The sequence below is a fragment of the Pocillopora verrucosa genome, chromosome 14 (assembly GCF_036669915.1).
Source record: "Pocillopora verrucosa isolate sample1 chromosome 14, ASM3666991v2, whole genome shotgun sequence".
NCBI lineage: Eukaryota > Metazoa > Cnidaria > Anthozoa > Scleractinia > Pocilloporidae > Pocillopora > Pocillopora verrucosa.
In genome coordinates, this window is record NC_089325.1 from 5,162,742 (window position 1) to 5,187,899 (window position 25,158).

The following is a 25,158-nucleotide window of genomic DNA, read 5'->3' on the forward strand; positions in this document are numbered from 1 at the left end:
TTTGCCTGATGAAATTTTGATATTTGAAACAGATGAAAATATCAAGATAAATTCGGAATCGCATTTTGTTTACCTGGTGTGTTGAAATGTCTCTTCCGGCTGGTTCGAAGGCCGCACAAAGTGTAATATTCCCCCCTTTGTATTGTTTTTCATGAGATGTAGTTAAGGTATGGGGAGTCCCTCTGGCCTGGGACGCGCCAAGACCAGACCGAGGAAAGGTGTCAAAACAGGTTCAACCCGACTTACTCGAGGGTGGGAAGCTAAACATGACTTCAGATTGCGGTCTCAAGTGCATTGACAGGGTGTGGTACAATGCAATCTATTATATAGGATATTCATACAATCCCAAGGGAGTTAATAATGATAATAACCAATGCAAACTAAGTTTGCATAGGTGGTACCGGGGCCAGTCAACTATAGGACGCCGGTTTGCCTTTGTTGTGCTGTTCTGTAGACAGCTTCCCTTCTATGATCCCGTGGAAAGGATCCTTGTCGCGTGAACTGAATAAGGATCCTTAAAGGAATGACGCTTATTAGAATAGCAGCGCTTGTTTTGATGTGGGCGCTTACTAGAATAGGGAGTGCTTAATGGAATAGGGGAGCTTATTAACAAAAACACATTCGAACAGGGGCGCAAGTTGAAAGGAGGACGCTAAATTGAGTCATCACGATACATAATCAGAATAGGAATTCGCCAAGATTGCTATTTGTGCATACGTCAGCTTTGGATTCACGACATTTTGGGATACCATGTTTACAATAATAAGCCAAAACGCATGCTTGTGAAATCGTTTTACGGTAGGTGGGCTAATCTGTGAGCTTTTTCGCAGAAATATGAAAAATTGAATTCAATCAATGTATGAGAATGAGTTCAATGTTTTGCCAAAACGCTTCTTTTTTGCTATCACTTGTTACGGCGTGTGGCCCAAACTACAGACTTTTTGGCTGAAATGATAGAAACTGACTTCAATCGATCTCTGACTTCAATCGATGTTTAGGCAAAACACATCCTTTTTGCAATCATTCTAAAAAAAAGTGGCGCAAACCACGGATTTTTCCACGGACAAATGTGAAAAATGCATTTTAATCAATGCATGCGAATGGGGTCCAATTTTAAGCCAAACGCATCATTTCTGCATTCATTTTGTGGCATGTGGCCCAAAAAGCGGACTTTTTCACAGAAATAGCCAAAACGCAGGCTTTGCACAACCATTTTACGGCATGTAGCCCAAACTTCAGACTTTTTTGCAGAAAGGCGAAAAATGGACTGAAATCGATCTATGCGAACGAGTCCAATATTTAGCAAAAACGTATGCTTTGTGCAACCATTTTACGGCATGTAGCCCAAACTACAGACGTTTTCGCAGAAAGGCGAAAAATGGACCCAAATCGTTCATGCAAACGAGTCCAATATTTAGCAAAAACGTATGCTTTGTGCAACCATTTTACGGCATGTGAACCAAACCTGACTTTCTCGCAGAATGGAGAAAACTGGACTGAAATCGATCTATGCGAATGAGTCCTATTTTTGGCCAAAACCGATGCTTTGTGTAACCATTTTACGGCATGTGGCCCAAACTACAGACTCTTTCGCATAAAGGCGAAAAATGGACTTCAATTGATCTATTCGAACGAGTCCAATATTTAGCAAAAAGGTATACTTTGTGGAACCATTTTACGGCATGTGGCCCAAACCTCAGACTTTTTCGCAGAACTTGGCGAAAACTGGACTAAAATCGATCTATTTGAATGAGTCCAATATTTAGCAAAAACGAGTGCTTTGTGCAACCATTTTACGACCATTGGCTTAAACTACAGACTTTTTCGCAAAAAGGCGAAAAATGGACTTTAACCGATATATGCCAATGACTCCAATATTTAGCCAAAACGAATGCTTTGTGCAACCATTTTACGACCATTGGCCCAAACTACAGACCTTCTCTCAGAAAGGCGAACAATGGACTTCAGTTGATCTATGCGAATGAGTCCAATATTTAGCGAAAACGTATGCTTTGTGCAGCCATTTGACAGCATGTGGCCCAAACCTCCGACTTTTTCGCACAATGCTGAAAAATGGACTGAAATCGATCTATGCGAATGAGGCCAATATTTACCAAAAACGTATGCCTTGTGTAACCATTTTACGGCATGTAGCCCAAACTTCAGACTTTTCCGCAGAATGGCGAAAACTGGACTGAAATCGATAAATGCGAATGTGGCCAATATTTAGCGAAAACGTAAGCCCTGTGCAACCATTTTACGGCATTTTTCGCAGAAAGGCTAAAAATGGACTGAGATCGATCATGCGAACGAGTCCAATATTTAGCAAAAACGTATGCTTTGTGCAACCATTTTACGGCATGTAGCCCAAACTTCAGACTTTTTCGCAGAATGGCGAAGTCGGCGAAAACTGGACTGAAATCGATCTATGCGAATGAGGCCAATATTTCGCCAAAACCCATGCTTTGTGCAGCCATTTTACGGCATGTGGCCCAAACTGCAGACTTTTTCTTAGAAAGGCGAAAAATGGACTTCAATTGATCTATGCGAATGAGTCCAATATTTAGCGAAAACGTATGCTTTGTGCAGCCATTTGACGGCATGTGGCCCAAACCTCCGACTTTTTCGCACAATGCCGAAAAATGTACTGAAATCGATAAATGCGAATGTGGCCAATATTTTGCGAAAACGTATGCCCTGTGCAACCATTTTTCGCAGAAAGGCGAAAAATGGACTGAGATCGATCATGCGAACGAGTCCAATATCTAGCAGAAACGTATGCTTTGTGCAACCATTTTACGGCATGTGGCCCAAACCTCAGACTTTTTCGCAGAAAGGCGAAAAATGGACTGAAATTGATCTATCCGAATGAGTCCTGTACTTTGCCAAAACCGATGCTTTGTCCAACCATTTGACGGCATGAGGCTCAACCTACAGACTTTTTCGCAGAATGCCGAAAAATGGACTGAAATCGATCAATGCGAATGAGACCAATATTTAGCAAAAACGTATGCTTTGTGCAACCATTTTACGGCATGTGGCCCAAACCTCAGACTTTTTCGCAGAAAGGCGAAAAATGGACTGAAGTTGATCTATCCGAATGAGTCCTGTACTTTGCCAAGACCGATGCTTTGTCCAACCATTTGACGGCATGAGGCTCAACCTACAGACTTTTTCGCAGAATGCCGAAAAATGGACTGAAATCGATCAATGCGAATGAGACCAATATTTAGCAAAAACGTATGCTTTGTGCAACCATTTTACGGCATGTGGCCCAAACCTCAGACTTTTTCGCAGAATGGAGAAAACTGGACTTAAATCGATCTATGCGAATGAGTCCTATATTTTGCCAAAACCCATGCTTTGTGCAACCATTTTACGGCATGTGGCCCAAACTAAAGACTCTTTTGCAGAGAGGCGAAAAATGGAATTCAATTGGAGTCCAATATTTAGCAGAAACGTATACCTTGTACAACCATTTTACGGTATGTAGCCCAAACTTTAGACTTTTTCGCAGAATGGCGAAAACTGGACTGAAATCGATCTATGCCGATGAGTCCTATATTTTGCCAGAACCCATGCTTTGTGCAACCTTTTTACGGCATGTGGCCCAAACTACAGACTCTCTCGCGCGAAAGGCGAAATATGGACTTTCATTGATCTATGGGAATGAGTCCAATATTTAGCAAACGTATTCTTTGTGCAACCATTTTACGGCATGTGGCCCAAACCTCAGAATTTTTCGCAGAACTTGGGGCGAAAACTAGACTGAAATCGATCTATGCGAATGAGTCCAATATTTAGCCAAAACGAATGCTTTGTGCAACCATTTCACGACCATTGGCCAAAACTAGACTTTTTCGCAGAAAGGCGAAAAATGGACTTCAATTGCTCTATGTGAACGAGTCCTATATTTTGCCAAACCCCGTGCTTTGTGCAACCATTTTACGACCATTGGCTTAAACTACAGACTTTTTCGCAAAAAGGCGAAAATGGAATTCCACTGATCCATGCGAATGAGTCCAATATTTTACTCTGCGCAACCATTTTACGGCATGTGGCCCAAAATACAGACTTTTTGGCAGAAAAACGTACTTCATTCGATCTATGTGAATGGGGTCCAATATTCAGTCGAAACACATCCTTTGAGCAATCATTTTAAAACAAGTTGCCCAAACTACGTACTTTCCACAGACATGCGAAAAAAAGGATGATTTGTGCGACCATTTTACGGCTTGGGGCCCTAACTACAGACTTTTCTCAGAAAGGTGATAAATGGGCTTTAATTGATACATGCAAATAGGGTCTAATATTTAGCACAAACGCATCTTTTGAGTAGTCCTTTAACGGTAAGTGGCCAAAGGTAAATGAATATTTTAATGCAATGCAATGCAATGCAATGCAATGCGATGCGATGCGATGCGATGCGATGCGATGGAATGTGCCGTGCCGTGCCGTGCCGTGCCGTACTTTTATTACTGTACCGTACCGTACTTTTATTACTGTACCGTACCGTACTTTTATTACTGTACCGTACCGTACTTTTATTACTGCACTGTACTGTAATGTATTGTAAAGCTTTATTTAACCTCGGCCTCTCCTTCGTCCTTTAATGTTCCCCAGAGAGCCGTGCTAGCTAATAACTACAAAATTAAACATATCAATGAATGGTTACATGCGAAAAGATAAATTATATGCATGCATTGTTATTTAATAATTCCTTTAAAACTATTTACATCTTTAGCTTGTTTGGCTTCTTCGGGATGCAAGGTGAGAAGGTTAAGGCTCAAAACACAAAATTAAGAATATCTCTGGTAATAATTGGACAAGGTACTTTAAACTTGCCAAGCTTGTTACACCCAAACAAATACACCAGACGGTGTATAATTTGATGTTGCTATGGCAACATACTCGGTTCCAGGACTCTGTCGTGCAGAAATGATAATTCCTGTATTTGATCTTCAAGAAAGGTTGTCTGCTTCCTTTAGTTTGGTTAAAAGACCTAGTGTAATGTAATCGTTGTATATTTTTCAAAAAGAGCCAAGTATTTGAATTAAAGAGGAAAGGGACCAGTGGTTCTTTCAGATGGAGGTTGTTCTGAAACAGTATGAGAAAAAAATGAGAAAAGATTGTAAAAAATAACTGAACTAAACTAGAAAACTTTAGAAACAATCATGAAAAAAGTATATAACTTGGTTTGGCAACATAAAAACAAAAATTATTTTTGATGGCATTACGATGAAAACCAGAAATTGATATGTAGTAGTGCTAATGTCATGTTGGAAAAAGTGTTACACTGTAATTAGTGTACTTACAGGGAATAAATAAATTTTAAAATATTGCAGTAAATGTAGAAATTACAGTTTATATGTTGATTATAATTATGTTTGAAATTGTTTTCAATAAACAAGTCTTGCATATACATAATAGGTAGATAGTACGTTAGAAATTGTAAGTCCAGACGTTTTGTTTCTGGGTGTGTTATTTTTTTATATTTCAAGTTAATAAAGAATGCTTCTTACTCAATAGGTTTTAGATCCACACAAGTAGTAATATGCAACATTTTATTATTTCCAAGTGTAAGATCGTACCATAATAAAATCGTTTCAATGCTCTGAGCACTGTTGCTCCATGACTCTGGGACTTTTCATTTTCTGCATCCTTTAAGAAAAGCCTGCCACTACCTGGAGTGCCATAATAATAAAAAAATGTGGCGGTCAGTCTCCCGACCAGGGACACCGGAATGAAAAAAACACTATGACATCATAATAGTGTTTCTGGTACAAAGTGTCTGCCTAAGAAAACATATACACAAAATTTCAGTACTTATTAAAAGGCACTAACATTAACATGATAGGAAATACTGTCCAAACAAAATTCAGGAATGCAATTAGGTCTTTGTCATACCCTTAACTGCAGGCACCTCTTCTGAACAGTTACATTTGTCTTGCCCTTTTCCCTTATTTTTTGCCAGTAGGCATCATGAGGATCTTGGGGATCATCACTGAATCTTCTCTAAAATGACAAATACAGTATAATAATAAAAATAATAATAATAAAATGTATTTATGTAATACGTGTATATGTAATGCATGTACTTAATTAAAAGTCATAAGTTAACTTAAAAGTTATTTAGTTGTTATACAAAATAGGTAACTGTCATGTAAAAACTTGACTGCTGACTATAATTTACCAACAGTTTTTCTAATCACCATTGGCACTGACAAACTAACAAACACTGACCACACTGGTACGACATTCCATCCCCACAAATCTTGAATGACAAATGCTAAACGTTAAATGTAAAAACTTTAATGTACAATCCACTGAACTTGAATGTGGAATGCAAAAACTTGCATACTAACTAAGACAAGGTGAATGTACAAGGCAAAAACTTGAATTTTGCACAAGGAAAGTTGAATGGCGAAAGTGCAAACTAAGAATTTGTACAACAAATGTAGAAGCAAATGCAAAAAGAAGAATGAAAAAGCAAACATTGAATTTTGACAGGGATGAAATGTCATACCAATGCAGCCAAAGATGATTTTATGAACAATATTTTGACTACTTAATTTGATGGAGTATGTCTATGATTCAAGACTGAGAAATGTAATTGTAATGTGACCCATTGACTCCCCAGTCATTTTTGCATGTTAAAAAGAAAAGTAGAATAACTGGTAATTATTTAATATAGCATTTTGATTTCACTCGAAGAACACTGGGGGGGAGGGGTGCATGGAGAAGTTACAACTTATAATATCCAAAGTGTTTAGATCCTAAAAAAAGAACATAATTTAACTTCATGGCTATTAGATTATTGATCTTTAATACTGAGCAAGGAGAAATAAACATGGATTATTGAAAGTAAAAATACGTTGGGTATTTTTATCTGTCTACCTCAAGAAGTTAGAAGCAAAGAGACTAATACCATACAGATTTTGCTAAATAGAGGATTGTTTAATAAACTGGAAAACCGGTTTAATTTGAAAAGCAGTTATTCACGAAACTACAGATAGTCTACTAGCTAAAGTAAGAAAACTTCAAACTCCTTTGAAAGATGATCGTTTTCTGATGTTGACTTATTTTGGAAATAACTTCAGGAGCATTCAATGTGCACTCTGATGAATTAGAGCTACCAGGGAATACAATAGGTCTATCCTATAGCATGGCGGGCTCTGTTAAACCAAAGCATCACAATTTTTGATTCACTAGAATGAAATCTGATGCACTCCATGCTGATAATCTTCTGTATCATCTTTTAAAGTATTCTTCACTTAAAGGACCCTAGTCAGCCAAGCCCTGAAATTCTTGAAATCCGCCATTCTTGATGCCATTGAAATTATGAAAATTGTGTGGTGAAGCAAAATCTTATTGCAGCGCCGCAAGTTGTGTTACTGGAAGTCTGTTAAAGCACCTTTAGCAGTTTTGAGGGGATCCCTTCGTTTTGACATGCTCCGCATAAAATATAATACCGGAAAACCCGTATGTAAAGAAAATCAAAGGCGTGGCTGCCTAGGGTCCTTTAACACCTCTTAAAGGCGATGGATGCAAATAACAATTTTTTTTGGTTCAGAAAATTTTCACATTCTCAAATAACTTGGGGGAGAGGGGATGGGGACGTATTTAAGCGGCCACAATTGGGACTTTGAAAACTGGCCACATAATAGAGGTTGGCCATTTAATAGAGGTATAAATACTTTAATAGGGTAGAAAAATGACAGTAAAAATAATTTATTGATCTGTATAGGAAAATGTTCCTTGAAAAGTGTAAATATGTGAGTGTACATAATTGAGTATGGGAGGCACGGAGAGATGTAAAGTGAAAAACCTTTCCATAGCTAGGGCAAGGTACTCAGGTAACAAAGCCAGGGTTAATCAGTGATGTGCATACCCCTACGGCCTCTGCAAGTCTCTTGAACCATAGAATAGTCATTCAATCACCACCAATTTGGCTTGAAAAGCAATAAATAATAACCTTGTGACAGCCAAAAGGTAGCTGAATAGACTAATCGAATACAGCAGTTTACTAACAAATAATTGGAGACTTTGGGAAGTGGCCACCTAATTATGGAGGGTGGCCGCTTAATAGAGGTCCTACTGTAGTACAAAGTACAGTAGAATAAAAAGGTGTTACACTTTAAACACGATCAACAATCTATACTGTATTTCCATGTTAAACTGAGATGACAATAGAGTGGATCAAGCAGAAGCCTACCTTTTTACGTCTAGGCTGTGAAGAATTGGATTCTGATGAATCACGGAACTGAAATTAAGAAAGTAAGAAACAAATACTAAATACTTGAGGTAAAAAAATCAAACGAGAAAATCAGAAAGAAGAACTACTTCTATCAAACGACGTATTGGCAGTGATCGCAAAAAGTTTTCACGGTAAAATGCGGCCATTTCGACACATCATTTGGCGCCGTCGATGGCTACGGTGACAAAAAGCGCGAAATAAAAAGTAAAATTGAACAGTTCAAAACGTCAAATCGACAAAACGGATGTAAATTAGTTTTATAACAAAGTGGACGCATTGCTCAACTATGCTTAACGCCGAGTAAAATGTAGCGCTGCGAATTTGGAGTACAAGTTGATTGGCGAGACTGATCAGCTATTCAATGAATATTCAACAGGCAACACAGAAATTAGCATTGCAAATTGTATCAAAATGCATACGAAATATGCATATATATATACAAAAAGAAAGGTATAGGATTATTTCCTTTTCACGGAAAAAAAAAATAGACAAAGAAATAAAGGAGAAAGACCAAATAAAAATAAAATTATACCTGTTCCCTCTTTTCGCTTTGCTCCGCCATCTTGTTTCAGAAGAGCGCGTTGCTTGGGATCCACGCCTCCTTAGCATTGCCTCTTGTTTTACTGATTATTGGTAAAACAAGACTCTGAGCCAGTTACTGATTATTGGTAATTCTAGAATGAGGACATGTTGAGATTTCAGCTGTACGTGCACTGCCTGGAAAAACCGGAAGTCTTAAATCAAAGATCAAGTGTGCGTTCCTTTCGGTTTAAAATGCTTCAAGAAAGATGCCTCTCGAACTTGGCCATTCGTTGAGGTGGCAAACATTTATCTTACTTTGTACATATGTATACCTCAAGTACCGGAAATACCAATCAACTGATTCCAAAATATTATTTTCAGTGAACTCAATAAATTTCTGTAATAATCGGAGAAAACAGATACAAAATCTCAGAATGTTACGGTTAAATAGCTTTGAGAAGGGTTACTCGCAGGCCAAGAATGGAAGAGTTGAAGGGATATGATTCAAACAGTTGTACGGTGTAACATAGTTATCAACTCACCCCTAAGGTACGTAGTACAACATAGAGTACAACAGTCCACGCTGGTCTTGCTTTGTAGTCAGACACGCACTGTGACAGCGGATTGTTTAAAACTGTTAACTTACACAGTTAATGGAAGTTGCATTTATATAATTTCAGATACAAATTCTAGAACCTTTCAAGACGACCTCATTATAGAAATATTACACAATTTAGTTATTCCTGGTGACTTACACTACTTTCTAAAATAAGCAAGGGCTACAGAACGAAAAGTCTGTAGGAATCAAGTTTCAAACTGCTCTAGAAGCTTATGGAAATTTCTAGTCTGCACAGTCAAGAAGGTCAAAATTTTGCGGCACAGAACGACCCAGAAAGTTCATTAAAAATTTTAGAAAAATAGGAAAAAAAGAAAAAGAGATTTCAGAAATTGAAAGCTGTCACCGGAAATGAGATTCAAAATCCGTTCAATCTCATCACGAAGCCCTCGCCTCCCCAAGGACCTGTGGGTTCTGGGGACGAGAATATTGAAAAAGCCGAAAGAACCCTGAACACGAGTTCTCAATTTATAGTATTATCCTTTCTCTCAGCGAAAATTTAGTTGATGTTGATGGCTAATGACAGCGAACAAGGCCTAATGACGGTGACTGATGTCTTGTGACGGCGAGTGATGTTCACTGACGGTTATTAATATGCAGCAAATCTGAAGAATCGTCAAGCTGTAAATCTTTTCAAGCGTTAGATACTCCATTTCCAGTTTTTAATCCATGAATATAGGACCACCGACATTCTGGGTAGAACAACGGTAAAAGCCAGCCCGCGTAAAACGAACCGGAATTCGTGGAGGGTCCAACATAGGTTTTGCGGAATGCGGGATGCGGGAAGCGAGATGAGGCTTAAAATCGAGGCGGGATGAGGGATACCAGATTTTTTAAAGCTGAGATGCGAGATGTAAAATATGTTTTATGACAGCATCTACAAAACTTAGAATGTTCAGAAACGGGCGTGCAAGCATCTGTCGTTGTTTGGGACGAATCTAAGACATTCGCGAAATCAATCATCTTCTCTCCTTTCAAATAAATCGTTGTGATATCATCTCTTTATTTTTATTACTCGGGCTTCCCTAGTTATAAATTGGGCAAAACGTAGCCAAGTCCTCATCACGCATGCGCAACCTTTTGACTTTGACGTATGCGCCACTTTTGACTGATGAGCACATGGTGTAGTGGTGGACGAAGAGGAGCTTTGGCGGTGCAAAATCAGACATAAAACAGTTACAGGATAAACTAATAACTGCACAAAAAAAACTTAGGCACATAGAAAAAAACAAAGTTTCTTTCCAACAGAAAGCCCGAGTGAACGCAAATATGCGTCTAGTTACGTAATCTTCTAGTTCAAAATGGTTGCACATTTGCCAGAGCTGTTAACAACTCGCAATAGATTTCTATTCCGTGCAGAAAAACTTTCTCGTTGAGGAATTCATCATGGTCATGGAGAAGAATCGGTGTGTTGTTCATTGGCGAGAAACCGATTGCGGGAAGACCCAGCTGTGAAGATGGAAAACACATTAAAAAAAATTATTAAGTAGGGCAACTGAAGTGTACCTACAGTGTCAGTTTAAATGTCAGAAGATGAGTCAATACGAAAGTCGATGTCATGTCAAAACGGTCAAAGTCGCTTTCACTCAGCGTCGTTATCAATGTAGAAGTCAAAGGCGACATCAGTAAATGTCATTGTTGATGAAGACAATGAAGAAATTAGCCCTTTACGCTGAAACATCAGTATGCATTTTCTCCAAACTACTCTTCATACATTTCCTCTGGTGCTGACAAGGAGAATTTCTTTGACAACCAAGTGCTTCTTTAATCGGCAATCATTTCCTTTATTTTCGTGACCTTAATGTTTGATTCGGGGGTGAAGAGAAATTAGATGCTAGTCACTTTTGGGGGTTATGGTATCAAAGTTAGCTGAACGTTTCATAACAAAAAAAACGTTCAGGGAAAAAAAGTATCAAAGTTTGGTGATACAATTTCTTAATTAGTCAATAAGAGTAGATAAACGTTCTTCTTAACCCTTTCACGCCTAAGAGAGACTAACAGCTAATTTCTCCTTACAATATCTCCTCTGAGTTACACATAAAGGTCACAAGAATGAAGGAAATGATCACCAACTAAAGAGGGTCTTGATTGTTAAACAAATTCTCCTTATCAGCACCTTAAGAAATGTACGATTAACAGTATGGAGAAAATGCATACTGATATTGTGGTGAAAAGGGTTCAGTATTTCTTGCTGGTTAAAGGACTGTACCTTGCGTAAAAAACGGCTATCAGTTCCAGCAGGGAAAATCTCTTTCTCTATTTTCATGTTCCTGAGAAAGAAAATAAGCAAACAAAATTAAATAAGAAATTGAGATATGGTATACATTTCCGGACCGGTCGATCTAAAAACCAGCGGAGTAACGCAAAGGCCAGCGAGTATATCACTGAGAGCAAATGTTTTTCTTATTCTCTTCTGGAATTGGTTGCAAAAGTTTTCGTTCCTTTACTTTTTATTTGCCAAGGAAAATTTTATGAGAAGATTTATTGATTGAGTCCTTTAACAAAACAACATAAGGCAAGGTTGAAAACTGACATTTTCTTGCAAGTGGTACTGAAGGCTTTCCACCAAGGGTCATCTTCAGTAGTCGGTGTCAAATTGTAGTTATTTGCTTTCTGAAAGAAGAAAGAACAGAAACATTTAACAATACAAATGTTAGATTTAGTAAATAATATAACGTATGTTTTATGCTTCTTCTACAGTAACATAGGGCGTAACCAGAAAAGAGGGGAAGGATCCTTCCATCGCATCTCTTTGGTACCTAGATGTGACTGTTTATTACCAAATGCTTTTAAGTTATTGGAAAAGGACCCCCACCACCCCACCCCTCCTGAGAGAAGTGACCAGTGACCTTGCTATACTATAACAGGGTTCCTCAGAGCCTTGTACCTGTAAAAATTCATATGATACATCTTCTCCTGCTTCATTACACCACAGCTTTATTTTGTTCTCAAGTTCCTACAAGACAGATAAAAAATCATCAATGGAATTACAACAACACAGTTTACAAGCAATAAATTGATACCACAATGAGATGAACTGTACTATACCACAAAGTCCATTGTTGGGGTGATTCTGATGTCAAACACTGGTAGAGGAAGACAAAAATTGGACATTAATACAATAAACTTGTTCAAAACGGGGCTTAATTGAAAGAGATTATTCTTGCCATGTCTCATAGGAGGTGAGAACTCAAAGTTGTCAGCTTTGAGGGAAGGAAAATTTATGTGATCCAGACACAGGTTTATTTCAGGGTAATTTAGTATTATCAACTGAGTTGATAACGTAAATTGGCCACCATAAAGAGTTTCAAAGCTGACATTTCGAGTGATTCATTAACCCTTTACACCCTTACATCAGTATGCAAGTTCTCCCAACTGTCCTCTACAGATTTCCTATGGTACTACTTGGGAGAATTTGTCTAACAATCAAGAACTTCTTGGGATTCTGATCATATCTTTTATTCTCATGACCTTAATGTTTGATTACCAGTAAAGGAGTGGTACTGTTGAGAGAAATTAGATGCTTATCACTCCTAGAGTGTTGAGGGTTAGTTCAACTTTACCTGCAGACATTTCTGCTGGAATGACGTTAGCTTGCACTCCACCCTTGAAAAAGCAATGCATACATTTTGCTTATTGTAATTTTCAACTGATATTACCACATTGCAGGGAAATCAAGTTACTTTTAAACAACAAATAGATGTGCATGCCAACAGCAAGAATAAGGAGGGGGATAAATCAGCCACATTCTAGGAAAGTTGTGCAAAACTTCTCCAGTCTTCTCTCTTTTTTTGGTTCATTCTTGCCACTCTGGTGCCTCTCCACCCTGGTAAACTTTTAATTCAAATTTAGAATTCCTAACCCCCTCCCCCCTTCTTGAAAATGAAGAAACAACAATATTGCTACGCAGCTCCCTTCCAAAATTAAAAAAAAAAATGAGAAGGTCCAAAACACTCACCTCAGTGATTGTCCAGTTCACTGTAGTTACATCACCAAGCTTCAGATCAGGATTGGAGTTCAATCTGAGCAAATTTTAGATAGTTTTAACTCACTTTCAACTCCCCAGACAACTAACTCAGGTAAACAATTAACTTAGATCATCATTTGAAACTATTACGTGATGTCAAGCATGCAAAATTTGAATACCAAGTAGTAATGAAGCAAAATTTTCAGTTTTTAATTAATACTTCTCCCAGAGGTGACAATGTATTGAAAAGTTACACCATACTCACACCTCAGTTTAACCCTTTAACTCTCACAAGTGACCAAGACGGAATTTCTCCTTACAATATCAATACAATGTCAATTAGATAAGTGATAAGAATAAAGAAAAATATCAATTTGGAGATAATAAGTTGATCCAATACTAAATTCTCTGAACTAACATTATAAGAATTGTATGGTTGACATTAAGGAGAATTACAAATTTGATCTGGGAGTTAAAGGGTTAAACATCCCTAATACATCTGTTTTTTGATACTAAGATCATCTAGGGACACTACTCATAGGCATTTTTTAAGGATAGTTCTTAATCAGTCACAAATAGTAAATGGAGGCCACCTTCATTTGAAACAAAAAGCAATTAGTAATAAATAAAATGCTTGCTTACTAATTAAGTTGATATCTGGGTGAGATTTGAATTTTCATACCTTTTCTTCTGTTCTTCTCTGAAAGACATAAAGGACTGTACAATCTTGCACTGTAATTCAAAATAGAAACCCAAATGTAATTTATGGGTTCAGTTGTTTGGTTTGATTTCTTGAAGCTACTGTTTTCAAAAATCCAATACTAAATGAATACAACAAAAACAACCAAGACACCAATAATTAAAAGCCCTAAAATTAAAAGTAGAGAATATTCATTGCATTGTAAAATTTATTCAAATTTTCAAGGTTGGAGTACCAACCTGTGTGCAAAGAGGATGACAATCGATAACTGGATGCTCATTTACATACTAAGCAGGCTGGGGTGCAATCAGAAAGGAAATATCCAATAGGATAAATGAAACCTTTCCTTTAAAAACATTTCTTGTCAATTGAAAGACCCACCATCTTCTCTCCAACGGTGTCCTCCACAAATCTGGAACCATGACCAGGAGGACCTTTGCAAATAACTTTCAACCCTGTTTTGTGTAACAAAATTAATTATTCAATATTGAGTAATCATTATTATCTGTGCTGAAAATGAAAAGTTATACAGTGAGTGTGAGTGTTTAGTCTGGAGTGTGCTTGATTCAGGATGAAATTGGCTTGCATAGCATTCTTTATTTGTTTATTCATTTCTATTTTAGCCAACAGGAGAGGCTGGAGCCTTTTGGTAATCACTGACATGCAGTAATGCAAAGACATGCACTAAAACCAACATAATTAAGGAGACAAAAGGGAAGCAAGAGTCTCCTGCTGAGCTCAGATATTCTATAGTACACTGTTCTTCACTCCTCTTCTCTAAATCTTCGGTTTGCATTCACCCCCCTTTCTTCCTCTGACTTCCACTCAGCTTAGATGATAAGACTGCAATGCAGACTGGATGGGATAAGATACTACCTTCTGGGAAAATCCAATGTAAGCAAACTGTCAGGACTTTTATTCGATCATTAAATAAAAGTCATGATAATTACTTTCACATATTTAATTTATTTATTAAATTATTTCAATGGATAACTATGTGTCATTATCACTACTACACCATAAATATACAATTACAAATAGAAAAGACACTTACACCAAACAGATCTTTCCCCATAAAATACTGTGAATGCATCTGTTGGGTTTGCAAGCCCTAAGAGCAAAATCAAATAACTAGATTACAAAATGGAAATTATTGCTGAAATTTGATTAAAATTCTATAGCATGCAGCTACTGAAGCAAAGATATTAAACACTAACTGGATTTTGCATACCTTCATCCAAAGCAAAACCAACATTGAGAGATTTAAAATCATCCATTTCCACAAATTTTTTCATTCCATCTACTCCACCAATCTCCTCATCTAAATAATTAGCAAAGCAAAAGTGAGGGAAAAAGAGTAAATTTTTAAAATGTTATACAGATTCATCACTTGCTTTAATAAAAAGTGTGTAATGGAAATAAAAAAAAAGGATTTACCTGGAACAAATGTGACATGAATTGTTCTACGTGGGGTAAACTGCTGTGATTGGAGCTGTCTTATTGCTTCAATGTACCTATTATTAAAAAACAAACAAACACACAAACAAATAGGTATCTGATTACGTGGAAGGCTTCTTTAAATTAAGAAGCCTGTGACTTAATGATTGTTTGATTACGGTGATGTCCATTTTGTGTTAACCCTTTGACTCCCAGAAGTGATTAACATGTAACTTCTCCCTATAATATCCATACATTATCTGGGGAAACAGGTTGTGAGAAAACTCAAATTTATCAGGAACAGGATATTACCTTGATCAAACACCAAATTCTCATAACCAATTTACAAGGAAATGTGTAGCAGCTAGAGGGGAGAATTGACAATCAGATCTTGAGAGTTAAAGGGTTAAGGTCTCTTTAAACCTCACTTCTGCAACATGAAAGTCAATTTTTGGCACACTTGTCACATAATACTCATCTCAAAAAATAATCTCTGCTATAACCAAAATGCATGGTTTATTTTGGTATTAGCAGCATATCACAGTGCATTAGTATAGTATAGATAGTAGTAGACTAGTATTAGTATAGATTGACCCAAAAAACAGGTTCCACAGAGTTGGGGTATCATAATAAAACCATGAAAAAAAACCATTTTATGCCCTGATTGACCACTTAGTGAACAAAAACTTGCTAAAAAATACTATTAACATTGATTTTGGGAGATAAACAGATGAAATGTTACTTGAAAGATGATTCTTAGTTTTATTTGGATGTTTCCAAAGTGACCATTCAATACAGGTGAAAGACAATTATAATCGGCCATTGAAACTCAGGAAAGGGCAACCATAACCACTTAATAGATGTGAAAGTTACACTTATTGTAATAAAGGTTTGAAAAATTTGTGACCTTGGAAAGTGATTGCTTAATACAGGGTGATCATGTAATGCAGCGTCACTTGATACAGGTTTAACTGTATTCACTCACTTCTCAGGTAAGATACAACAATCAAACAATGTACACAAACAATTTTCATTTACTTACTGGATGCCAACACATTTCATATCCTGGGAAAAAAGAGAAGACAAAATTGAGTTTCTACTTGTTTTATATAACACAATTATAATTACTGTAGATCATTTTAGTTATGCATTAACAACAAACCATGATTCCAAACCTGACTTCCACGGGCAAAAATATCACCATTTTCAGTCTTGTGGGCAGAGAAGGGATCGTATGTCCAGTGTTCCTGTGATAAGATAAATAAAATGATAAATTTACTGAAAGTGGTGAGTTCTGGCCCCTTTTATTACTTTTCCTATTTCTTCTGCCAATTACAAGAATATGTACCAGTTAGTTATTTGCAACGTATATCGCACCTCTAAGAATAAGGTCTGCAATGCAGGCATTACCACATCACAAGCTCGTAATTGTTTATTTGACGGGCCATGTTTGATTTAGAGTTAGAATGGGTGATGGGAAGCAGGGGGCAGGGGGCAGGGGGCAGGGAAAAAGGCCCTTCCCCATCCCCTCTCTTTCCTTTTGACCATCAATTACCCCTTGATACAAATTCATTTCTCTCCCCAGCCTTCCCTGCCATAAAAATCAAAGACAGCTGCAAAAATTTTCACCCGGAACAAACTGAGCACTTGCTCACCTAGACAAAACTTTGCAATCACTAGGAAAGGTGATATTAAATCACAGACTCTTCTCAATATGCCTTAAGACCAAGAGGAGCTTACATATAGTACCTCAGTTAATCTATAATAAATAGATTTAGCCAAGCCTAAAAGTGGAGCTCGCATTTTTTTTTCCTGCACATCTCAAGGGCACAATGCCTTGCCCCGACCAGGACTAGAACCCATGTCGTCTGGCTTGGAGCCCAGTGCACTGACCACTGGACTACTGAACAAAGCTGTGGCGTTGGCATGCCTGCAGTACAGTTGACTACGCATGTTAAAAGTAGCACCTTGTACGGTCGTATGGTTGTATGGTCATACGGTTGTATGGTCATACATCCAAATTTTTTCAGCTTGATGGGTTACTACTATTTTGTATAATTATGGGGCTACGCTCTGCGAGCTCCGCTAAAATCGTGTCTGTCAGGGAACTTACTGGAAACACTGGAACAACATCTATGTGACTGTTTAACATGATGGATGGTAAATCAGGCTCTTTTCCTTTCCAAGTAATGACAACTGCCACAACTTTACCTGACTCAGCATTCTATAAGATAAATGAAAAACAAAATCAAATCAAAATAAACCAACTAATTATGGGTTTGGCATCAAACTCTTTGAGCATCATCAATCAAAATATCAAAATTCAGCTGGCAGATGTAAAGGAAAGTTACTGGTGGGGTCATAGCAAGGATGGACTTAAAGAATACCTTTTTAGAAGAGGAGGGAGAGGGGGGTTATGTTTTGCCATATTCTGTTATATTACTTGAACATAAAACATGGATCCTGGGGTACCTTTTCCGAGTGTTAGGTGTTTAAAAAGGCATGGGTTTTCACATGCAGAAACGACGTTCACCCAAATACCCCGATGAGGATTTCAATTCACAGCATTAAAAAGAAAACAAACTGAGCCACACCGTAATGACGCAAATTCCATTGTCTTGTGAAGAGTTCTCTCATTGGTATATCAAAAGATATGTCAATTATTTGTTAACTTGAAATTCATTCAGCACTATTCCATGCCAGAAAATTCTGCATATCTACCTTTACACATTTAAATGCGAGATCGAGTTCCTTAGCAATCCTCTCAAGAAAAAGAACGGCGCCATCTGAAATAGTAAAGATGACGTACGAACCATTCAAGAAATTTATGCAATGTTCATTTCACATGAATTTCAATGAATAAAAGGGAAATAATCCTTTCTCCAAAATGCACTCACCATAGTCCGGGTTCGGTTGAACAGTTTTTATCCTCAAATACTCCCTAAAAACTGTAACTGAAGGGTCTTCATCTTCTTCAACTTTAGCGCGTTTAGCCGCCATCTTTCGATTTCTTCCGCATCCTCGTGACAAAGTACTGACTGCTCACATGTTATTCCTCACCTCTCCTCACCTCAATGAAACATTTACCTTTCTGTAATCAATAAACGATGGGTTTGGGTGAGAGAAGAAAAGGAAAAAAAGAGGCTTTTTTTCTGCAATGGAAAAAGGTTTTAAAAAAAAGGCATAATATATCTTGTCCTCATAGATTAAAGTATTTCTCCGTTTGGATTTGAGAGGAAGGGGGATGCTGGGAACTTTTCGTCACGCAATCTCTGATAACCTTTAATGTGCTTTGAGAGGCCACGAAAGGTTTCTTTGTCCGGCACGGCGGGAACTACAAAGGTTGCGTTTTTCCGTTTCCTGAATCAACGGGTGAAGGTATCAGGTTTTTTCTCATTTCACACACGAGTTCTCCGAATTTCCTCTCCTTAAGCTAAATGGTGGAGTGAAAGTAAATATGACATAATACTTACCTGCTTGGTAACAGGGGACACCGGGAATTGATACATATTTATGGTTTTAACCTCGCACGATCGTTCTAAAAGTAAATACGTAACTCTCACCGAGTACACTGTCTGTGGGGCTGCCCACTTTGCTTGAATTAATTAGACACTTACAAGCATAACTAGTATATGTATCACTTACATTTGTTTTACAAAAGATCAAATTGTACGCTAAAAGTAAGTCTGGTCTGTGATCAGTTCCATGCGAACATCCTTAGAGTCGGCTGGAAATTCAATATTTACTCGGCCCGAAAAGTGAAAAATTGAACCACAACATTTATGCATGGGTATAAAACTTTTTATACTAGCCGGGATTATTTTTGTTTTCTTTTGTTTCGGATTCTGATCATAGAATGGGGACAAATAATTTAACAATCAAACTAATTTGACAGATTTTTAACTTAGGAGAAATTGGAATAAGAACAGTTGCAAACACGGTCTAAATTAACTGGCCACTTGCCAGATCAGTTGCACCATGCCTTAACTAATTTCCTTGTGAACTAGTAAGGAGAATTTGTTGGTAGATCAAGATAAGGACTTCTATCTGATAAGTTTGAGTATTCTCATTACCTGTTTGCTGGATAATGTGTGGATATTTTAGGGAGAAGTTACATTTTGATCACTTCTAGGAGTTAAAAGGTCATAAGTAGGATTGATCATGTATTGTTTGAAGTTCTTAAGTTAGGATTTTGTGTTCAAGGTTTTATACCTAATCTTTTTCTTACAATTCACAGCTATAAATAATGAATGAGTCAGCTGTTATGGCTAAAAGGTAAGTTATTAGCCATTACTTCCAAAATTTATAGGAAATTTTATCCATTTCTTGGAAACCAAATGAGTAAATGCCAGTTGGAATTGACAGAAATAATCCTTCTTGTATTGCATAAAACATATAGATACTCAACATGCCTTCACAGTATGCCATGACCAGTCTTCAAAAAAAAAAAAGGTTGGGGGTTTTTAAGTCTCTTTAGAACAATAACTATCTTTAGCTTTTCTAAAATGTTATTAATGACTCACTCTGTAGTACCACCAATTAAAAACATATCTGGGAGCTAAAGGTCCAAATTACATCAAAACCTGAATTTCTTAGGGTTAACCTTCTTTTCTGCAATTTCTTAAATTACAGCTCATTTGTGAGAATCATTTCTTTTTAAACAATGGGCCCACTGGGTAGCAAGTCATGTATGTGACTGAGCTACAGACTCCTACTAGCTATATGAGTAAACTTTTTAGGCCAACAGGAGTTTCAGTAAAATGATCTTAGTACCTTTAAGTACATGGAAAAGTCAAATAGTCGTTTATATAACCACCCCTAGCTACTTTATCCACTCTAAGACTGTTCATTTAAAAATTGTTCACTGCCATCAAGAACAGGTGCTGTTTTTTTCAGCATTCACTGTTCTTTTTCAAGGTAAACCTGCATGTTGTTACTCAGACATTTCAGTTCAAAACCTCTGACCATAGCATTTTTAATGGACTATCATGGTACAAACACTAAAATCCTAATTACTCTTTTTTATTACTTCTCTCTTTCAGAACTGGAATTGTGTTTGATGAAAGGATGAAAAAGCATTTTAATGAATGGGATGCGTAAGTGATGCAATATTGAATTTGATTTTTCTTTTGTGTGTATAGGTTGTATTATTTTGCCTAATGAATGATACTGTTATTGCATTTAGGGGGCCTCTCTCTCTGATTTTATGCAATCAGTGGGCTTCAGCCTTTCTCTATCAGATTTCCCTCCACTGTTAGCTTTTAGCCCTCTTGACACTGTTCACAAAAATAAATGTTCAGATAAAAGATTCAGCAAAATTAAGGATTGTTTAGGATGCGGTTTTGAACAACAACCTCTTGTTTGAATAACTAGACCAAAGCCTTTGATCCAGAGTCCAATGGGGTAACCATTAGACACATGGAATAGTCTAGCTGATCTTATGCAGGGTTGTAAAAATTACTTGTAATCATTTTGTCCTGTGGAAAATCAAGATAGATAGCTCCTAGTAGCATAACCCACCTGGTGTTTATTGGCTTAGTATATTCACCTGCTCACAATCTACTGTATTATAGGATGAGGTAATTTCATTTTATTTTAGAACTCATCCTGAGGTTCCTGATAGAATACAGCGGCCATATGACAAACACAAGGAATATGGTCTCCTGGAAAGGTGTCAGGAAATCCCAGTAAGTAAATCAATTGACTTATCAATGTTATTGCCAGTACTAAGTTAGGGAAATAATTCAAACTGCTTCTGCAGTCTCCGATCAATTTGCCCTTTTTTTTTATAATTAATTAATAGACTGAGGTGACTTTAGTTCCTTTCTGAAATCTGGCTCTGAAGAGATTTTCAACTCCATTGACAAGGGATCACTTGCTTTCCTGTATTGTTGATAATTATATATTTCCAACCAAAGTATGCAAGCAACACTAACTGAGAACTGTTAGAAATGATTACAAAAATAACAATAGTTAGATTTATATTTAATCATATAAATATGTACAGTAGATAAAGTATATGGTCTCACTAATTTAGAGCTTGATGTTGGAGTGCCAATTAACATATGTGACAGAGAAAGCAAGTCACTTCATACTCATTTTTTAAATTTGATAATAATTACCATGTTTGATATTATATTTTCTCAAGTCTCGACTTGCTACAGATGAAGAGCTGCTTAGTCAACACAGGTACACTATCAGATAACAATTTCTATTATCTCCAAAGTGCTAGTAATATTTCTAATAAATTAAATATTATCTTTATGAAGTAGATAATTGAATATTACAGTACAGAATTTTTTTGTTCCAAAACAAAGCTTCCAATAAAAGTTAACATTTTTAGTCTTGCAGTGTAATCTTGAAAAGAATCCTAGCTGCAAGCAAACTGCTGGCGGCAAAAAAAAAAAAGTTAACTGCTTGTGCTTGTGAATGCCTGTACACTCCAATCTGACTCGGTTCAATTATGATTGAATGGATTAATTAGCTCTGAGCTTATCCATTAAACAAGTTGTAAAAATGCATCATTACATAATGTACATTATCATTGACAGTAAAGAACATGTAAACAAGATGATATCATCGCAGACCATGACAAAAGAGGAACTGTACAACATGGGGGCTTGTGATTATGACTCTGTCTACATGAGTGAGGTGAGGACTGGTTTACCAGATATTTCACTACATGTTTTTTTAAAGAAAAGGGTTGTGGTTTGTCATGGTGGTAAATAAAACACTTGCAAAAGAGAATTATTATTATTTGTCTCACAATGTGGTCACTCTGGATATGGATCAAAGTGTTTCTACTTAACCCTGCTAGTTGTCTTCAGCTGATGTGGTTAATCTAGTATGTATGTAATTATAAATTTAAATAATATCTCCTTTCATATTTTTTGGAATCATTTTCAATATATGTAATGTATCGGAGATAAATTTTTTTCCCTTACCGATTTATGCCTTTTGATTAGAAGTCTACTTGTGTTTTTAACAGCATGCTTGTGAAAGTGCTCGTGTTGCATGTGGTTGCACTCTATCTGCAGTGGAAGCTGTTGCAACAAACAAGGTGAAAGAAATGATGGCTCATTATTTTGTAGTTTTTACCTTAGTCTTATTTAGCATTCAGTGTTATCATAAAATTTTTTTTTTCTCTCTAAATTAGGTTCAAAATGCAGTGGCTATTGTAAGGTATTCATGTTGAGGTATTTTATAGTATGGGTTGGTGTTACATCTACATTAATATATATTCCATTGATAATAATTTGATTTTAAAGCTGCGTAAACCTAAAACTTCTGGAAGTGATTAATGTGTTGTGTCTCCTAAAACTTTTAATATACAATCCTGCAAACAAGTGATGAGAATTATGGGAAAGGTCAGCTTTAGGTTGTTATCTTAATTGATGTAACATTCCATATTCTCTTAATTGCTTCTTTCTATTCACAAGAAAATGTGGTGAGGCAGAAACTGAAAATATCTAAGACAACTACTCAGTAGACCTTAAGATCACATTTTAGTAATTCTCCTTACTGCCTGCTGTCTTGCAATTCTTACAATGTTAGTTTGTTTGGAGAATTTGGTATTGGATCAATTATTACTAATTTATTCCCTTGTTGATATTTTTCTTTATTCTCATTGCTTGTCTCCTTGATATTATAATAATATTGTTAGTAAGGAGAAATTCTCATGATGTTAGTTTGGTTTGGAGAATTTGGTATTGGATCAATCATTTATAATTAATTCCCAAATTGATTTTTTTCTTTAATTGCATCGCTTGTCTTCTTGATATTATAATATAATAAGAAGTAGTTCTCTCTTGGTCAATCATGGGAATTTAAGGGTTAAAAAGGTTGAGATTACTCTTTTTGGCCACTACAAAATGTAGTGATTTCAATTAAAACATCTAAGTCAATTTTTTTTTATTTACTGAGAGGTAGTTTCTGCATAAAATTATGAGTCACTGCCAAAAGTTTACACATTAAACTCCTCCCCTCCTTCTCTAGTCTCTTCATCCTAAATCTTTCTATATTTTTTTTCATTTCATCAGGCCACCAGGGCATCATGCTGACACTGAGTTTGCCATGGGTTACTGCTTTTTCAACAATGTGGCTGTTGCTGCAAAAATAGCTCAACAAAGATGGAATGTGCAGAGGTATTTATTGAAAAGGAACTGGGCAGTGGGCTGTTGAATTAATTTATTGTGTTATGCAGGCAATGATTGGGTGAATTGTCATAAATATGTATTGAACAAAATGTTGTACTTTTCAAATATGTGGTCAGAGACCTTGTCATGTTTGTCATCAATTAGCAGTTTAGCCATAGATGTATTTTATGTGAATATTCAAAGAAAATTTTTTAAATGAAAGGTGAAGCAGCCCATCAGACTTAAAGGTGTTATCAACTAGTTGAATGACAAAGCAATCATTCTTTGTTATCTTGTGGAATATTCCAATACATATGCCTGCTTTTCACTGATTCACCTCTAAGCCTTTCTGACTTGTTATCAGATTTAAAATGTCTCCACATAAGCATATTTTCCAACATAGCATTGTACAGGCTAATAGACTTTTGAATTATTTTGAATAGCCACAAATATAATTTTTAATTAGAAATTCTTGCTAACTTAAGGATTAATTATATCATTTAACTTTTAGGGTTCTAATTGTGGATTGGGACATTCACCATGGCAATGGCACTCAACACCTCTTTGAATCTGATCCCAGGTATCGTTGAGTTTCTGTTGACTAATTGACATACAGTGCTGTATCACTGAAATGGCTTCACTGAGATAGTGTTACATGAGGAAGCAAGGGTTACAGCTGCAGTTGAGTTGAAAGCTTTGGAAAAGCTAGTTAAGTTAAACAAGATTAAATTGAATGCAAAGTCTGGCATGCAGTTCACCTTAGTTATGATAATGATTACTCTGCAGTTAGTGACAGAGGTACTTGATATTTTATCAGGAGTGGTCACTGGCATTTGCTTTTAAGAAGCAAGCAGAGCAGTTATTAGCTCCTTAACTCATTCTTGAGTTTTTTGCTCTGACAGAAAATACATTGTGAATACCTTCTTAGCTGAGACAACAAGGTGTAATAATTTTTCAAATGCATGATTTTATGTGCTACACCAATTAGATAAGAAAGAAAGTTGTTCAATTTGTTTATCAATATCCTTTATGGTTTATTTCTAGTGTTTTGTACTTTTCCATTCATCGATACGATCATGCCCAGTTTTTTCCTTTCTCTACTTCTGCTAATTTTGATGTTGTCGGCGATGGACCTGGCAAAGGGTATACTGTGAATGTACCTTGGAATGAGGTAAATGAAGGAGAGTTCTGTTTTCAATAGAGCTGGTTTTTAGATGACTTTCATAAACCCAAAATCCACTTTATTACAACTGCCAAGCATATTTCAAATTTTTATTAATAGCTTTGTTTGAAAGGATGCCAGGGAAAACTGCAAATCAGTTGAGGAGATTGTGTGCTTTTTCTTAGCCAGTTAAAGTGTACACAAGTTAAACCAAATGAATTTAAACAGGATTTTTTGAAAAGCATAATTTGAAAAAAATAATCTTTGACATTTTAATAGTCTTTTCTTTTGATAGCCAAGCTTTGTATTGAGTATAAAGTGATTATCTATCAGGGTTAAAAAAAAAAAAAAGCAACAGGTTT

General features: G+C 36.5%; 2 protein-coding genes across 5 annotated transcripts in view; one reads left to right on the plus strand and one right to left on the minus strand.

Moving 5' to 3' along the window:
* Window positions 1-10,378: 10,378 nt before the first annotated feature.
* Window positions 10,379-18,725, minus strand: LOC131771147 (aminoacylase-1). Of its 2 annotated transcripts, XM_059086915.2 has the most exons (17): window positions 18,397-18,725; window positions 18,221-18,285; window positions 17,613-17,723; window positions 16,675-16,746; window positions 16,542-16,564; window positions 15,500-15,576; window positions 15,294-15,383; window positions 15,117-15,173; window positions 14,444-14,517; window positions 14,045-14,094; window positions 13,354-13,417; window positions 12,959-13,001; window positions 12,444-12,481; window positions 12,283-12,351; window positions 11,929-12,008; window positions 11,605-11,665; window positions 10,379-10,844 (listed from the first exon to the last, which is right to left on the minus strand). In XM_059086915.2, the coding sequence occupies exons 1-17, from the start codon at window positions 18,497-18,499 to the stop codon at window positions 10,692-10,694; spliced, it is 1,230 nt and encodes a 409-aa protein (XP_058942898.2). In that variant the 5' UTR covers window positions 18,500-18,725; the 3' UTR covers window positions 10,379-10,691. The 2 variants fall into 2 exon arrangements, with proteins under 2 accessions (XP_058942898.2, XP_058942899.2); XM_059086916.2 differs by lacking the exon at window positions 18,221-18,285.
* Window positions 18,726-18,771: 46 nt separating this feature from the next.
* The window catches only part of LOC131771152 (histone deacetylase 6), a 12,880-nt gene continuing 6,493 nt past the window's right edge, over window positions 18,772-25,158 (plus strand). For 2 of the 3 annotated variants that reach the window (XR_010716144.1, XM_066161058.1), the window contains exons 1-11: window positions 18,772-18,877; window positions 19,737-19,774; window positions 20,542-20,595; window positions 21,099-21,186; window positions 21,648-21,688; window positions 22,051-22,150; window positions 22,488-22,559; window positions 22,656-22,681; window positions 23,539-23,643; window positions 24,146-24,214; window positions 24,679-24,805. Coding sequence is in view for 2 of the 3 variants with exons in the window: in XM_066161058.1 (XP_066017155.1) it covers window positions 19,746-19,774; window positions 20,542-20,595; window positions 21,099-21,186; window positions 21,648-21,688; window positions 22,051-22,150; window positions 22,488-22,559; window positions 22,656-22,681; window positions 23,539-23,643; window positions 24,146-24,214; window positions 24,679-24,805 (711 nt within the window). In the remaining variant the exon portion in view is untranslated. Of the gene's footprint in view, window positions 18,878-18,899; window positions 19,044-19,736; window positions 19,775-20,541; window positions 20,596-21,098; window positions 21,187-21,647; window positions 21,689-22,050; window positions 22,151-22,487; window positions 22,560-22,655; window positions 22,682-23,538; window positions 23,644-24,145; window positions 24,215-24,678; window positions 24,806-25,158 lie in introns of those variants that run through there. The other variant, XM_066161059.1, reaches the window with a different exon arrangement.

Excerpts from the sequence above, each read along its gene's own strand:
- LOC131771147 (XM_059086915.2), bottom strand. The coding sequence starts at position 18,499 with ATGGCGGCTAAACGCGCTAAAGTTGAAGAAGATGAAGACCCTTCAGTT. Across the intron at positions 12,352-12,443 it reads CCCCAACAATGGACTTTGTG|GAACTTGAGAACAAAATAAA; the intron begins GTATAGTACAGT and ends TCTGTCTTGTAG. Across the intron at positions 11,666-11,928 it reads AGTACCACTTGCAAGAAAAT|GAACATGAAAATAGAGAAAG; the intron begins GTCAGTTTTCAA and ends TTTCTTTCTCAG.